Raw genomic sequence first — 17,648 nt, 5'->3', positions numbered from 1 at the left:
AATATATTTTCAGGTAACTGTACAGTCAGCATCAGCCCTCTCCTCAGTGTAACACAGCTTCTAAAATAAGACAATTTCCTCAAAATTATAGTATTAAACACAAACAAAATCTCTTTTCATAACTATAAATACACACCCACATATAGAACAGGAACTTTATGAAGCAACCACGTGAAATGAAGTGTTTGAAAACAACCTACAAGCTCCAGGCAGACTTTTACCGGCTTTACTCAGTTCTATTAACCAGCACACACTTATCTATAAAGTGTTCTTCTTTATTTAAGTTAAACAAATTTTCAAGGATGGTTTCCATCTATAAAATGAACAAGTACAAGCTCTGTACAGCAGACTTTTCAAACCAACTGAAAAAAACAGTTTCCAAACTATGTTTTGAAAATCTGCAAAATAAACAGTATCACCATTCTTGTTCTGAAGACTGTAAGAAAAGTTCTCAGGAGACTCCATCACAATTTGCTTCAAGGGCTCTTAATTTATCTTATCTTTCAAACGGATGAATTTCTTCAGCATTAAAAACCCCTAAAATCACAGTAAGTAACTTTGGCACACTGTCATGTAAACATAACAAAAGGATACCACTTATTGTCTGTTCTCTCAAAGAAAAGCATACGGCTCCTATATTAAAACCCTTATGCACAACATCCATGGGGAATTAATGAAGAAATATTCCTACTTTTTGAATATTGCAGTCATTAAAGACTAAAGTGATGGAATCTGGGTTTTTTAAAATTTCTTTTTACTAGTAATTCTGATTCAGAGATAAGAGGCAGGTCAATATTCAGAGTTGCAGCTGCTGATTTCAGTTCGTACCATCCTCAATCAGATCAAAGCTGTGAATGGAAATACCTCCACGGTTGAAGCTGAGTGGTTGGGTTTTTATAACTTCCTTTTAAATTCTGTTTTCCAAAGCCTCAAACAATTGGTTTGCTGCTGAGCTCATATTTCAGCATTTGTTTTCCAAAACATGAAGGCATCTATTGCTATGTTTATGAAATATGTTCTTCAAGTTCTCAGCTAGGTTAAAAGGCTACAGGGAGAGACTAAAAGCTGAAAATAGTTTATCCACTGGCCTTTAAAACAGGCAAGTTTTGGAGAAAGTGGATTGTGGATAAGCAGAGAAAAAGCATTAATTATTTATAAAAAAGTCAGATGATGGATGGGTAAAACTGAATTTAAGGGCCCCATCCAAAAGGTAAGCAGGTACCTGAAGGTCATAACTTCAGACACACAAGGTATCTATGGGCACAGTGAAGCCACCTTGCCCATGAGAGTACCATCTCTACACCTGATGTATAGGTACAGCCAAGGGAAAAAAAAAAAAATCAGGAACTACTCTACTTCCAGGACAAAGAAAGAGGGCAACTGTACCAGCATACTACAGTACAGCAGATGTTTTTCATCTCCTTATGATCAACCCTTCCCTTCAATATCTTCCCAAGATCCATCTTTCCAAAACCACTCCCCGGCATTCCATGTCTGCACTAATTTTTGTCAATGCTGTCTCACTTATTAATACTTCTTAACCTTCCTTCTCATTTTAAAAGCTCATTGAAGCATTTGCTTTTAATAAAAAAGTATATAGTCTATGCAAACATAAGAAAGGACAGGTCAAAAGTTGGGGTTACCTTTGACAGCATTGTTTTATAAAAATGACATCAGCTGGACTGAAGCTGCAAAATGCACAAGTTCTATGGTTAAAAACACATAGGCTATGCAGGTATCCAGGCTGATTCCCAGAGCCAAGCCTGAATACATTCAAAAGCTACATTTAAAGAAACAAAATGGAAGAAAATTCCCCAGTAGTAGGTCTATAAATTAAGCAAGTGCATTTCAGAGATATTACATAGCTGCTCATCCTTGCAAATTAAAATTCAGATCTTGTGCTGTTGTCAGTGGTGTTTCAATTCTAACTTATTTCTACAACTCAAAAGGGGAGTTTGAGACAATTTTTTTCTTCATTAGGGCCCAGAATAAAACTCTGCTGAACCAATACACCTGCACAAAAGCTCTGTGCAGTTTATATAATTTTGTAACAAAGGAAGAAATATTTTAAAGACAAAGTTAAACAGAAATGATCAACACAAATATAAAGTACAGGTTTAACGTTATCCAGAGCACAGGTGATGAATTCCCAAGCTGGAATAAACAATCCAAGCAATCATCTGGGCTGATGCATTGACTATTTTCTTTCTCCTCCTGAGTTTCATGATCTCCAGCGAGGGTAAAGTGTTAAGAAGTAGATCCAGTTTGCAAAGCAAAAGCATCCAGTGTTAGCACGGACATCATACCCAGCAGCACAAAATCCGCACCCTCAGAGTTTCTCTCTCCTAGCACTCCGATCCAATTTCTGGTTATACATATGTCAATCACTTTGTTGATAATTATTGGATGATGAAAACTGATACAAATCATTGGGAGCTGACAATATATATATACTTTCATATATTTATATTTAGAGTCCATCATAGAAAAGTTCATATTCAAATTACCAAGTACACACAGGAGAAAAAAAAGAAACTTCAAAATGACACTTCTGGTTCTGGAAATGACAAACCATGACTTCTATTCCAATGGAGTTTTCAAATGACCTCCTCCTAGTAATTTTTCCCACCCTCCCTCCCACACTGTTCCCCCCACAGATGTTTCTTCAGATCCTTTTGTTTACAATACGTCAGTTGTTCCTAGAGTTAATTATCTGCTGTGCAAGTAGTAGCTGAAGACAGAAAGGAGCAGTTGAAGTCTGCAGCACAATTCCTTCTTTCTGTGAAGTAATGCTCAGTGACATCTTTGCAGTGCTCCGAATCCCCTGGATCCCTGGTGTCTGCTTCAGCACTCTACTTTCAGATAAAGGTGGAATACTGAGGTATATAAGTTCCGTGGAAAGTTTTAAGAAATACATCAGTAATTCAATCAAAACTTTGCCCAATGTTTTTCAGTTGAAACAGCACTTTGCTTGTAAGTCCTTCTACTGCTGCAGATTAAGTGTGAATTTCCACTGCTGTGACAAAGAAGGATTGCAGATCTCAACGGTGAGACCACCATTTTTGGCATTTCGGCTGTCTAGACAGAGGTTGCTGCCAACGTGCCTCAGTTTAGAATTGCTTTCAATTTGTTCCCATTTCTGGAAGAGAAAATAAAGTTATTGACCTGGAAAAGCAAGAAAAGGAAGAAGTCTGCATCATGTCCTTTGCAGTCTTCACAAGCTTCCCTGGCTTGTGCCTGGAAACGTGTACAAACTGCAATAATAGGAGCAGTTTAGATGATTCTTGAGAACAAGTATGTAAGTTCTGGCAAGCCTTGCCAGAACAGCTGTTCTTTCTGCTAACACTCTGCAAGACACAGAATACACCAACATGTTTCCCTTTAATTCAGAACTTCTCAAATGCACTGTCTCACCCTGTTACCTGTGTGACACCTTTGGTCTGAAGAAAAAAGTGAGAATCAAAATCCAGCCACATACCACTACGATACTGAGCACAGAGAAGGAAGAAGCACACTCACTACAGACAACTGTACAGAAATCCAGAAATTTGTCAGACACCTTTCAATTCTACAGAAGATCAGCAATCTGTGCTGTCAAAAGTTCTTTGGCCAAGATGATATCAAGGACAGAATAAATCCCAAATACAGGATTAAAAAAAAGGGGGGAGGGGGGTGGTTTCTCTTGTATGTCTACCATATTACACCTGTAAACCTTATCAAGAAAATCTTGCTTCCTTAGTTTCCTTCTCTGAAGAGTGGCAAGAATATTCCTTCCTTCATCAATAAACTGTGTTTTAGTTACCTGTCTGCAAAAACAGATACAGAAGGGAGCTGGCAGATGATCAGAACTTATGACTGAGCAGAAAGAGATGAGTTGTTTTATGACTAGATCAAAAAGATGGTATGACTCTGCAAATGTGAATTTCCTCAGGCATGGGGAATAGATGAAGTTACAATGCTGCATTGATAAAAATGAACTTAAGGATTCCTAATGCTGCCATAAGCAGGCCACAACTGAAAAGAAGGAAAGCCAAACGACGTTCTTCTGAGAAACAGCATATATGATAGTCAAACTTCACTGAGTGAGACCTTTGAAAAACACATTGTGGAATAAACAAACTCTTTCATTTCAGAAAACACACGAGGCAGTTAAATACTGTTACACGTCAATGGGTGAAACCTTTACATAAGGCCCTGTTGGGATAAAGCTTATTCTGTCCTTACGACATCATGAATCCTAGCTTCACACACACAAACAACAGTAGAGCCTATAGAAGATATGACTGATCACCAGTGCATTGTTTATTCACCATCCTTGTTTTCCCCACTGTTTGCAGAGCACAATCATGACATACTAACCTGTCTGCTGTCATTTTCCCTACAGCCCTGAAGTTTTATTAGTGAACCAGGAGCTCTGTCCACAACAGTAAGGCACAAATCCATGTGTTTCACTGACTTGTCCTTTGTTAAGGCCCATTCCTACAGAAAGGAAGAAACAAAAAATGTACAAAATTGTGTATGTTAACACATGCCACCTCTTCCTATACAGTCCAAGTTAAAATCCTGAAAATAGCTATGTATGGGCATTAGAACAGTTCATTGCTTCCCACAGGGCAGGAGATGAAAAGTCCATTTCAAACAGTAATTTCAATTGCTTCAGGGTCCCCAGATCACCTCAGGGCTGTGCTTGCTGTTTGCTCCCTCTGCTGGCTTTACACAGCTGCTGCGGGCAGTCACACAGGGCCTCGTGGAAGATATTCCTCAAAATGCTTATTTAGTTACGTATTTATTTTTATATGTATGTGTGTGTATCACACCTTTCTCTTTCTTCTGTGTGGAAGGATTTCTACATTTGTAAATATATATATATATATATATATATAATAAAATACATAAAACCCCTAAAAGCTTGGTCTGCAGCACCACTGGCCACCCTGCCCACACACTGAACAAAGCACATGGACCACAGTGAGGAAACAGCAGCTCTTAATACAATAGAGACCACCAGAAAGCAATACACAACAGGGAAAAAGAATGTTCCCTCCCATCCAAGGCATGATGTACAACAGAATCTCCATTAAATTTATTTAAATATGCAACTCTTAAATAGAGAGCAAAGAGAAGCTGTTCTGTATGTACAGCTGCCCAGCTTGTTTGATCTCAGCATCTTTTCACACAGAGCCTGATCTTGCACTGATGTTCAGACTCTCTCCATATGCCTCTCTCCTTTCAAGTTTGGTCTCCAGGGTCCACATTGGTCTCCATTTGTCTAACTATCCTTTGAGGAAAGAAGCCATTTGATTAAAGCCAGGCTAATTATCCAAATCATGCTTATAAACTACTTAAAATGGCATGATTAGCTTCTCTCAAGCAACTTAAGAGGATTTAGAGTTGTATAATACAAAACCTTAGACATACAGGGCCAAGCCTGTATGTTAAATAACATTTAAATGTTATTTTGCATGTAATCAGTGTTTCAGAAATAAAATAAATGTATAATTACTTTGAAACTCAGCAGATTAAACAATTATTAAATCTCTTCCCGAAGAGATGCTCAGAACACTGTCAGAATTTGCAACCCAAGAGATTACAAGTAATCACAATCACACAGGTCCCAAGCCACTGGATGGGTACTGTATTCTGCAAGTACTAGAATGATGGCAACTGTGGAAAACAAAGCAAAGCCAGGACAAATCTGTGTATCCCTTTATTTGTCTTCCAAACTCTTAAGTTGATAACTTCTCCTTTTACTCTCAGTATGTTAAACTCAGATGACAGCAAAATTATTTGCCTTCTTAGTTCTGTCCAGTTTGTAAGATGGCAACAAGAACCATTGATGTACAATAAAATATTAATAGCTCCTTTTTTTTAGCCACAACTAAAGGAATTAAGCAAGTTCTTTTCAGAGCTTATCAGGAATTACAAATAGCCCCAAACTCTTCCCTGGTGAGATTTATAGTGAAAAATGACAGTTGAAAATACTAACAGGGATGTAGTAAAACTTGCATCTGAGAGCTCTGCAGTCAGAGTTAGAGCCTTGAAATTATTGCCTTTATACATCTTCACCCTTCCATCAAAAGGCTGTATGAGCCCCAGCCTCAACAGAAATTATGCAAGAAGTTAACACATTTAAAAGCCAAAGTACAGCTGCTTCATGAAAGCGCCAAGCTCTGTTGCTGGAAACCTCTACATGATGGCCCCTCATGTTACAAGACACAGTGTATAGATATTCTCCTCCACAACTATGACTATAATAGAGGTAAGATGGAACAAGTTCCATTACACCACAGGAGAAATTGTAAGCAGTGTATATGCTCAGGGCACAGGCTGGAAATTGGATAGCTTTATTGCAAAATTCTGAATATCTGAGAAAATCTGTGTCAAATCAGAAATAAAAAGTTAGTAGACAAACTAACCCGAAACCTTCCCCTTGAACGTAAGTGGATTTGGTTTTACCTTTAGCTCTTCATCAAAACCCTGCATATTTGCATATTGTCAAGCACACCACAAGCTATTCAGCCCTCTGGAGGTGCACAACTACCACTGAGTTCTACCACCCTGAGGAGGAGAGAGCAGGGGAAAAGGAGGCAGAAATCCCATTTTTATTTAGGTTTTGCACTTTAAGTTGTGTTGAATATAAGACAGAGTACACTCTTCAAGTTATAGAAGATTGCCACAGCCTATAATGCCCTTAACTCCCTGAAAAACCTCCTGGTAAGAATAAGGTGCAAAACACAAAGTACAGATCTAAAGACTGTGGTTTGTTCCCTATCCCTCTCCTCCCATGCTGTCATTTCTTTTCAACCCAATACGAGTTCTGCTTGGACATAAAACCTGGTTTTGACCCATTCTGCCTCTTCACCTGTCTGAATGTCCTCTCAAAGGTATTTGTTCAGAGCAAGTGCATAGTGGTTTGTCAAGGTCAGTGCCACAGAAAAAAACACATATAGAAAGAAGAGGGTCAGCTTCAGGGGAGGGGACTTTAAAAGAGGAAGATAACTTCGTGTATCTACACAGAATACACAGCATCAGCAGAAAATTCTAAGTTTTCTGCTCCAAGGCACTTATGACACGTCTACCCTTTCTCCCAAAAACCCCACTGTGGTTTCTGAAAAGATGAGGGTACTTTCATAAAGGTAATTGAAAAAGCCTCCACAGATAAATTCTCTTTTATGATGGGGAAAGGAGGTATTTCTCACATGTTGTTTTGAATGAATTGTCATCATACATCTTCCAGGAAACTACTTCATTTTAGGCTTCATCTTATTTTAGGTTTTTCCCCTTCTAATTTAAATTAGAGCAAACTTCTGACACTCATTCAAGAGTAGTTTTTAATTGGTCAGCCTTCTATTTTAACAGCTGTACTTGACACATTAATATTACATTTGATTTAAAGTCAGGTTTAATCTGACAAGGATTTACTGACAAAGCAGCACACAAACCAGTGAGAACCTCTGTGTGTATTTCATGAATGATAACTAAGTCACAACTGCATAAATAGATTCTTTGAAATAATTAATGCTCTCATTTAAACATCTGACACATTTACAATTAGTTTAGAAGTAGGATTAGAAAGGATTTGTTAAAACACTCCCCTTACTGTGAGTGAAAATTTAGGCACTGCTGTTTTCTAGAAGAGCCAAATGGGGATTTATGACAGATTTTTTTCATACTCCACTATTGCAAACTGTAAATGACTAACAGTGCAGCACAGCAAAGCATTCTTTTATTTTGCTCATCTTAGGCCATATGCTTAATGTAACCAAAATATTTTCTTAAGTAAAAATCGCTCCCAAAAAATCAAACACACCATTTCATTGGAAGAAAGCTATCTATGCAAGTACAAAACCCCTGGGAAGGAAGCTATGGCCTCTAGTGCAAAAGCCCATATTAATAGTGACAAAGAAAGGGGATAATGTGATGCTCACTGAATGAATCTCTGGGCTCAGATTCTAATCCTGAAAATGCAAAATTAGATTTGAGGGAGAAGCTTTTTAGTTCATCTGTAACAACAACTGATGTGCTGGTTTGGATTCATCTTTCTCTCACCAGTACACTGTAACTGCTTGAGTTTAAAAGTTTAGCTTCACTTTCTTTCTTTCTTTTGTTTAAGTCTTACTGTAGAAAGTAAAATTAATGGCATACAGACCTGGTTTCCCCCGGCATTATGACATTCATAAACTCCAACAACACCATCTGCAAAATGGCCCAAAGTGTCAAGGCAATTGGTACCCTGCTGCAAAGCCCCAAAGGCTATATCTTGATGATCAGGTACCCTAAAACAAAACCAGAAATATCTGCTTGATTCAGTTCGGGGTTTGTTTGGGAGGTTTTTTTTAGGTTTTTTTTAAACTCCTTGTTTGTCAAAATACTCAGAGTATTTTTAAGATGAGAGGTTAAGGATGAGTGATGACTATCATCTGAAAATCTTTTGAGAGGAGGCAATTATCTAAGCATGAATTGATCAAGCATGAGTAAACTTGCAAGCTTACCACACACAGTACCAGAAGACTTGTACCAGAGAAGGTTAGTGAACATACAAACTTGGCACAAAAATCAAATTACAGATGACTTATCATTTAAAGTGACTCAAAGCTTAATGTTATCAGTTAGCTCATCAAGTCCTTTTGCCTTTTCAGGCAACATAGCTTGTGGCAGAAATAGGACACTACCTATTTCTCAGACTGTTTTTACTGAAATGTTAAAGAAGGGGTTAGGAATTCGGAAAAAAAAATCAATTTTTCTGATACCTGTTTTCTAATGGTTGCACATAAAGTACACTCCTAGCATGGAAACACCTAAGCAAGTCCACTCAGCAAAGTACAGCTGTGGGTAGAGCCCATGAGTTCACATTGAACAGTAAAACAAGGGCATATCAGAGCCTTTAAAAACTTCAGACTATAATGAGTATAATAATTCAACCCAGCAGAATGAGCACATAAGGGATGACAGAACAAGACAACATTACATGTAAGTAATGCTTATGGTAGCACATTTTCTAGGAGAGACATTTTTTCCTCACAGATTAAACAAAACCAAATATCCTCTGGAACTCTTAAGAGAAAAAAAAAAGGAAAACTTACTTCCTCAGTATCATCTTGGTTTATGAGACTCATTAGTATGTATGGTTCTGCACATGTTGCACTGAGGCTGCAGTAGCTGGTGCTGCTTTTGCATCTCAAGCCTGAATGTCACTAGCAGTTACCTAGCACTGCTGACATGAAGTGGCCCCAGGAAAAAAAACCTCAAGTATTCTTACAACATACACACAATATCTTACACTGCTACACTACCAGTATTAGGTTGACAGGCTAGTCAGACTAGTTAGTGTGCTCAGATCTGACCAACATACTTCTTAATGGATTATTTAACCAAAATCTTTCTATCCTTTCAAAAAGTATTTCTCCTCAAGGATTTTTCATTAGCTAGGATGTTCATGTTACAAAAACTGTTTGCAGTGTCATCCCTCACTTCCCCCTTCTCAGCCTTTCCCACAAATCAGTGATTATTCAGTGACAAGAAAAAAGGAGACAAGAAGGAATAGGAGACTCTGCTTCTCAGAGCCTTCGACATCTACCCTTGCCTGCCAAACACACAAGGCCCTCTTGTCTGCTGAATGTCATCATTTATACTGTAACGAGATTCAGTCCTCACTTAACTAGGCATGGGCTTAGGCACAGGCAAAAGCTTTAAAGGGATGACAACAGGACACAGAATACGTGCTTTTGAGCAAACGGCTTGTGTAGGAGACTAGCTTCAGGCTCAGGTAAGTTCAGTCCTTTGGACACCATTCTCTAAAATATTGCAGCTGTAGTTGGCACAAGTAGAAAAAGCAGCTAACTATGGAAAAATTACTCTTTAGGAACAGAACTAATAAAAAAAGCAAATAAACCTGCATGAGGCATTGCAATCACAGTTAAAGTAAAACACATCCTTTACATTCAAGGATGGAGGAAGAGAAACCAATGATTTCTGGGGAGGGCAAAAAACAAAACTCCATATGAACTCTATTTCAGCCAAAACTCACCGTAACTCAGGATAAACGTTTTCAAGATACCACTTAAAGGGTTTGCAGCTAAGTCTCTTTCTGAGCTCCATTCGGCTTTGAATACTAGAGGAGAAAAAAAGGAGTTTTCAGAGTCAGGCTGTTGTATTCATATATTTTATGGAATACACAGAAAACTCAAGAACAGTAGAACTATAGAAATATATGTTAAAGAGACAACAGCAGATTAAGCACTGCTTTCACCTCAGAAGGTGCTATGTCATGAAGAATAAACAAACAGGGCAATGAAACACTTGTGACTTACTTGCCATAAGGTACATTCCTGGCTGAAGGCACTGCTGCATAATAGAAATTTTTATACTCATCCATCCAGACTTCTGCTGCCCTGCGTGTATTTCTAGGGACAATCATACGAAACACATGGGTTATATTTTCTCTAGGTGCAATTAAACCATGCAATTTTCCCTCAGATTGATTTTAATCCTTCCCAGTACTACACAGTCAGCTGCCTCAAGTCAGGCAGCAGACTCCCTATAAAAGACCCAAGTAATAGAAAACCATTAGTTACATAACTGAAATAATGCATTTATAATGAAATTTATATCTTTTCCTCACTCCTCACTGCTTCAGGTTTTCATCCAGAATTTAACACACATCTTTCAGTTCTTTCTGAAACTTCATGAAATTTATTAGGTTGATGTTTAGTTGATCTTTTTATAAGGGTAAGTTGACAGAAGACAAATTCAGTGAGTGTTCACCTGGATAAAGCAAGCTAATTGGAAGCAAAAACCTTAACAAGCAGCAATATTTTAAAAATGTCTTTTACATTTTTGAAAACAAATATGCTAACACAGGCAAGGTATTTTCACTCTTCATAGTATTCCTACAGTAGAGCACTCAAAGTTCCAAAAATACACAAGCTGTCACAATACTTAAGTCTATGAAACAAACAAGTCTTCTGTAGCTGAGGTAAGAGGAAAAGTTTTAAAATTTGAGAGAGATTGATTCTAATAAATGCAAATAAAACCCTAATCCAAATGTTTAACTTCTAATCAAACACATCTCTAACTAAAATTCCTGTATTTATGTAATTGGTGTCTTTAAATTTCCTTTGGACTGCAACATAGTCCAATGGCTTTTTCCCTCTCCTGGCTTCCATGTAAAACTCATTTACTTCTACTGTTCATAATTTCATGCTTTGAAAAGTAAGTCTTATTTCACTTGCAACTGCCATGCTCTGAAGCTTACTTTGCATTTGGCAGAAAGTTCACCCAAAGCAACTGGAGTGAACTCAGTAAGCCAATAATTTCTTTAACATGATTTTCCAATTCAAAAGACAAAACGAACCAGGATTAAGCGAAGAGGCTTGCAGGTTGCTAAGCAAAAAGGATGTGGGGAATAAAAATTTCACAAGACAGACCTGATTAATTATTTTGTTTGAGGACTGATTTTTTTCCTTGCAAAGATTCCTTTTATTTTTTGTAAGTAAAATCCTACCAGATTCAGATTAGAAGCTATGTGAATGTATCTTCACCTGCAGTCTCTCAGGCCTGTGGGAGTGTCAGTCACTCAGCCCCTCAGGTCTGCTCAGCAACCAGCTTGGCTGTCCACAGGCCAAACAGATTTTAATGACTCCAAAGGCACTTTCAAAGCCAGAATGCCTGCCTGTATCCCCCTGGACCACACTCATGGATGAAGAACAGCTCAGGCTTCGTGTGACATGAATATGGACACTGTAGATGCTGAGAACTGCCTGAACTAGCAAGGCCCCAAGGAACTCAGGGTGCTGAGGAACACAGCATGGGATGTTGTTGAGCCAGTTATTGAAACAGAGCACTGAGAGATCAGAGACAGCTTTGCTTGGAGCAGACTGGGGCCTGCAAGGCTCGCTGGAGTGCTGCGTTAAGGCAGCACTGGTCACACAAATCCTGCCAGCCACAAGCTGTCCCTGCCCACATCACACAGCCAGGACACGGTGATGTGGTCTCTCCTCTCACGAAACAGGACTCCCAGTCTCTCATCCCAAATTACCAACCTGTCTGGGCTGCCAAAAGGCAGTGCATGCTGACTAGCCAGCTAAAAATAGAGGAGTCCAGAACAAGCTGCCTACAGCCGAGAGACAGATGATGGCATAAGCCAACATGTCCCAACTGCACCACCAGCACAGATTCCATAAACTAAATTTCTTGGCACCATGGTCCCACACACACATGTATTATAACATCTATATTACTACCTGAGGTTTCTCATTCTCTCATTGCTAAAATCGATTTTAAGGCATCCCATTATATTGGTTTGACATCCAAGAAAGCTATTTACAGCACAAGAAAAGCAGTATCTTGGCAACACCCCAAAGATGGAAAAACTGCACGAGTGGGAAAACTGAGCAGTATATTCATACATGTATTCTCTTTTATTAGCCATGCTCCTTGTTATGACACTGTCATTTCAAAACCTCATTAAACTACACCAGTTGCCTCCTAAGCTTACATAATGCAGTTTAAAAGGTAAAGCTTTCAACCCTCCTGATGCACACTATAAATGTTGGAACAGAGATGTGATGTACTGAGGACATTTCATTGCTAGTTTTTGTTTTCACATAAGTACTATTATTCGTTTTTCACTGCAGCATAAAATATATATCTCAAAGAATGGGAAAAAAGAAAAAAAATACTAGATTGCCTACTATACTGAAAAAAAACCAGGACAGTGACTTTATTTTAGCAGATATTAAATTCATTGAAGTCACCTTGGTGGCCTAACCAGCATAGAAAGGAAGAACTACACCCTAAGAAGATTCCTCAGTCTAAAGTGAATCACAAGTCCAAAAATATCAGCAGCTTAGAACATTCTTATGAATTTAAGTACATCTGCACTCTGTTACTTCATGTTAAACAGAGTTTGGGCTCCACATCCCTTCAAGTGTAAATAAAGAATTTTATTTCCAGCTCTTAGCCCACAGAATCTTTAGCTGAGATTTGTACTTCCCCAGCCCCCTGAGTATCAAGTTCAAGTTTCTAAACCAAAATCTACAGTGATTCTTCAGCTACAACTGATACAGCCTTGATCAAAATGCCCTCAGTACATTCATGCAATACTTTCATCCATACTAAGTCAAAACCACTATGAACATACTGTTCATAACAGTTTATAGAAGAAAAAACTGCAGAGACAGCTCAGTATTTCAGCTACTGCTATGCATGGGTACCAACAGGTAAATTAATCTAAGCCTTTAAAACTGCAATTTTTTCGGTCTATAGAAAATGCATTTTTAAACATAGCACTGGAAAGGCAAATATTATAGAGAACCAAGTTGCCAACAGACTGGAATAAATACTGAAATCAGTCTCTGTAATAATTTGCGTCTCACATGCTGATCATGTATTAATGAAAAGCAAGCAAAGCATATTCATAACAGTGTATTGTGGCTTTTAGTGAACAATGAAACTGTTCCTACAAAATGAAGTTTTATGACAGTTTGGAAAACAAAGCCTTCTTTAAAGTCAAATATACACAATATTGATGAAATGCCAAGCTAAGCATTTCCTTATTTTCCAGATTCTCAGTCTGTGTCCACCAGAAGTTCCCCTCTTTCAGCTCACAGGTTCTTCTCTCAACCTACATAGCTGACTCAAGTTAGTACTCAATTAGTAGTACTAATTCAATTAATTTCTTTTTAATTCATATTTTACCATGATAGATAATATTGCAAATTTTTATGAAAACAAAATGCCTAAAATGAAATTACTGCCACCTGCTGACCATCTGAGGAAATCCAAACCATTGATATTCAGCGCTCACCTCGCAAACACAGTACCACTCCCGCCAGGAAACGTGTAAGGATGCTGTTTGCGGAATACATGACCCACTCTGCTGCAAGGGATGATTTCTAGGCTCCCACCACATTGCCAAACTCTGAATGAGATCTCTGAAATAAAAACAGGAATGAAAAACCAACATCATAAAATACTGTTATTTTGCATTATATTTACAGAGAAGGCTTTTAGTGATTGTTGTTGAGAAGATCAAGCAAGACAGTTTTTAAAATAAATTCTAGTATAAACAAAGGCATATATGTAAGCATTTATGATTCTGCAAGCCTAGCAGAAAAAAACATACTACCTTGGAAGCAAAATGTGTATTTTCTCTTATCTGAAGTTACCAGTGTTGCCTAAATCCATAAATCCTGCTGCAATTTGCCAGTGAGTTAGGTATATATGCTTTATCTGAACAGCAAACAATAGTAGCTACATTTAACAAATAAATTAATGACCTAGTTCATAATAAAATTTTTCAGCTGAAAATAGAATAACTGAAGACAAGTGAAATCAAGGCAAACTAAAATAACCAACAGATTTGGGCTGCTAACTTATTACAGCAGATAAACACTCCCAAACAGTGGAAGGAGTTATATCAAGTCAATGCTGATTTGAGGATAGACCAAATGAAAACATAACTTCTGTAAATGGAAGGTTATGGACAGTACACTTCTAAGGCAATCTAATGATCTGAGCCATCTAGTGATGACACAAAGGTCTAAAAATATTTAGACACTTCTCTCAACTTTGACTTCTGATAGTAGAAGTCACCTAGAGAGAACTTTTCCACATTAATTCCAAGTCAGTGCAATAAGAAGTCAGTGCTTTCAGCAGCACTGTTTGAATTTTGAGGATTCCCCCTTTAGTCCAAGAGCTGCTACCACATAGTCTTCGTTTCAAGCCTCTTCATAACCCTTCAGTGTCTTTCCAAAAGTTTAAAAAAAAAAAAAAAAGGCTGCTCTAAATTACAGTCAGTGTCTGTCTTTTATGACAAACTCAGTGGCATGCCTTCTTCCCTCAGAAGCTCTCCTCCACATACACAGAGGTAATAATAGCAGATTTACTTCAAAGACTAAATATGAAAAAAACAGAACAGACATAAAACCCCACAATCACAAGTTAGAGAACGTGTTGTCTTGATTGCATGTCCAGGGAAAATTTAAAAAAATTTAGAAGCAAATAAAAAGAGATGCTGTGATTTCAGCTGTTGACAGAGCAAGTTAACTGCCTTTCTTCTTGATGGCCATATTCATGAATCCTAGACAGTCAACATAGCTCAAGCTATAGATAGATCATACTGCAAAAACATGAATAACATCATTGTCTTTTACAGTGACTTATCCAGTTGAATTCACACAAGGCAACAGGCAAAATCAATTTTTAATTTTTGTACACCTTCCAGCACCTTAAATTGTGAAGAATCTCAAAAAAAGTGAACATCATGTAAAATAGCTTGGTGGGAAACAGAGCAAAGGACTAGAATATAGGGAGAATCAAACTAATTATTACTTGCACGAACATGGCTTCTAAAGCCTGCATGAAAAAGAAAAAAGAATATACAGCAACTAAAAACTCAAAACAACCCCACAAACTCCTTTAAGACATCTCTTTTGTTATACTCAAACAGCAGGAAAAGAAATGCTACTACCAGAGCAAGGTCAATGGACATAGTTTTTAAATGAAAAGGCATAAGCACATCAAAAATTCTTTATTAGATCAAGTTACATTTCTGTAACAGATGTTTTTTATTAGAGTGCGTCATCAATATAGAATACAAGGAATGTCTTACTCATTCCCTGATTGTACGAAAACTAGTAAGAAAAGCCCAGGTTTTCAAATTAGACCCAAACCTTCTCATAGGCCACCCAGTCCTCTGATATACTCTGATTCTCCTAAGCTAATCAAAAAGTATCATAAACATACTGAGAGTTGAAGTTTCTGAGGTGAAGAAGAGATTGAACTAATCTTCATCCATTTTTTGTACAGCACACATGCATTACCTGTTACATTTAGCAGCAGTCTGAGAATGTACCTATCTTCATGGTAATTTAGGCAATTTGAAGAAAATACTGCAGGCTCATCTTAAAATTTGTCAAATTGATACTGACATGTGAACAAAACCTCATAACATCTGTTCTGTACATGCTTGAAGGAAAAATTCTAGCTTTTATAAATGAATATGATGTGCAGAATTATTTTGCTAGTCCATTTAGCATTTATTTGCATGTAACACCAAGCCCCTGATGTAGAGCTATACTTGAGAGTAAAGAGGCCTGACAAGTGTGCACATTGAATTTTTAACTGCACATCACAGATTTCCAGTTATCTGGTGCATGTGTCATTTATTGCCAATTAAATCATATGCCATGTGATTTTTACTCATCTTCAATTAGTCCGACAACTAGGAAGAAACCATTAGCTGCCTTCTGCCTGCTTTTCAGGCACCCCTACGTCTCCATCTTCCCATGGAGGGGGAGGAACTGAATACAGCAGGAGCAGCATAAACATCTCTTGGCATCCTTGAGAGAGGAGCTGTTGCTTGTGCCCTTTCCTGCTATCAAGGCCTCAATTATCAAAGCATAAAAGTAGTTGCTAAGTGTTCAGGAAAAAACTCAGTAGCTCAAGAACGCGCTTGTAACTAATCAAATATTTAAGTGCTCAAGTGGCAAAAGTGGTTTTCAGAGTAAAAAGATTATTGCTGCATTAAATTTATCCAATGACTTTCCAGGACATTTAAAAAATGAAGAATTATTATGTTTACATAAACACAATTTAGCAATATACAGGCAAAATAGCAAGACAACAGAAACATGGAATGTAACTGCTCAAAATACCTGTAGGGTTTCTTTGGGTACTGCACAGGATGGTCAGAGACAGGACTGTAGGAACGTCACTTCCAATTTTTCAGTGCGTTACAGCAGCGTTGAACATTTGGTTACCATGTCTCCACACAGCAGACATTTCCTTGTAGGCCAAGCATATGCTTAATGCATATGCAGATTTCAGTAACTCAAAATACTCGTGGCTTTTCACAAGTTCAAGGTATTTCAGGATTTTGCAGCTAGCATGTGCAGTAGAGAAGCTTCTATGCTTAGAAGCGTTCCTAAAACACACTACTTGGAATGTCTGAGATGCATCTCTACCCCAAAAAACTAAACTAATGACAAACTAGAACTCTTGAGGAGGTGTAAAACTCTGTGCCTTTCAAATATTTCTTGTTTTAAAACAAGTATACTGGCCTTAACTGGAGAAGACCTTTGCATAACGCTGTAATGCAAATAGCCAAAAAAAACCTACTAATGCCAGATTTAACCACCAGGTCAAAGGAGAATGGCTAAAGCACAAGTTCTCTCAGCCCCTCATCTCTCTTGCCTAAATGTCACTCATGTCAACATCTGAAAAGAAGGGCTTACAGAAAAAAATGCCCTCTCTACCATTAATATCTCATAGGGCTAAAGGAGGAGTATAAAACTACAAAATTCACTGTGTTTAGATGCCAGGCAGAATACTACTGGCAAAATTCAGAAACAGATAATTCTTCGTTCAGCTAAGTTAATTGATTTATTAAGGTGTATGTAATAACATTAAATTCATTCTCCTGCATTCCTCTTTTCATGATTAAATTAAGCAACATCTTAAAAACCTGCCTTCAACTGTCAGCATTTAAACATTATTATATTTAATTGCCTATCTACAGTCTGCAATTTTTTTTACTAACCAACTTCTATTACAAAAAAAAAGTCACTGCTCAATGAGCTAGTACTTTTATTCCCTCATATTTAGCATATAATTTTTCATTTGCTATAATTCTTTCATTGAAATAA

General features: G+C 37.7%; 1 protein-coding gene across 1 annotated transcript in view; it reads right to left on the bottom strand.

The window, feature by feature from the left end:
- Nucleotides 1-254: 254 nt before the first annotated feature.
- GALNT2 (polypeptide N-acetylgalactosaminyltransferase 2) overlaps nt 255-17,648 on the bottom strand; it is a 90,683-nt gene continuing 73,289 nt past the window's right edge. The window contains exons 11-16 of the mRNA XM_038131415.1: nt 13,808-13,934; nt 10,311-10,403; nt 10,028-10,111; nt 8,150-8,276; nt 4,360-4,479; nt 255-3,139 (exon numbers count right to left, since the gene is read on the bottom strand). Of these exons, the coding sequence (XP_037987343.1) occupies nt 2,984-3,139; nt 4,360-4,479; nt 8,150-8,276; nt 10,028-10,111; nt 10,311-10,403; nt 13,808-13,934 (707 nt within the window). The 3' untranslated portion in view covers nt 255-2,983. The remainder of the gene's footprint in view (nt 3,140-4,359; nt 4,480-8,149; nt 8,277-10,027; nt 10,112-10,310; nt 10,404-13,807; nt 13,935-17,648) is intronic.

This window comes from Motacilla alba, chromosome 3 (genome assembly GCF_015832195.1).
Source record: "Motacilla alba alba isolate MOTALB_02 chromosome 3, Motacilla_alba_V1.0_pri, whole genome shotgun sequence".
Lineage (NCBI taxonomy): Eukaryota > Metazoa > Chordata > Aves > Passeriformes > Motacillidae > Motacilla > Motacilla alba.
The sequence above is the reverse complement of the archived record's forward strand: the minus strand, read 5'-3'. Positions and strand labels throughout refer to the sequence as shown.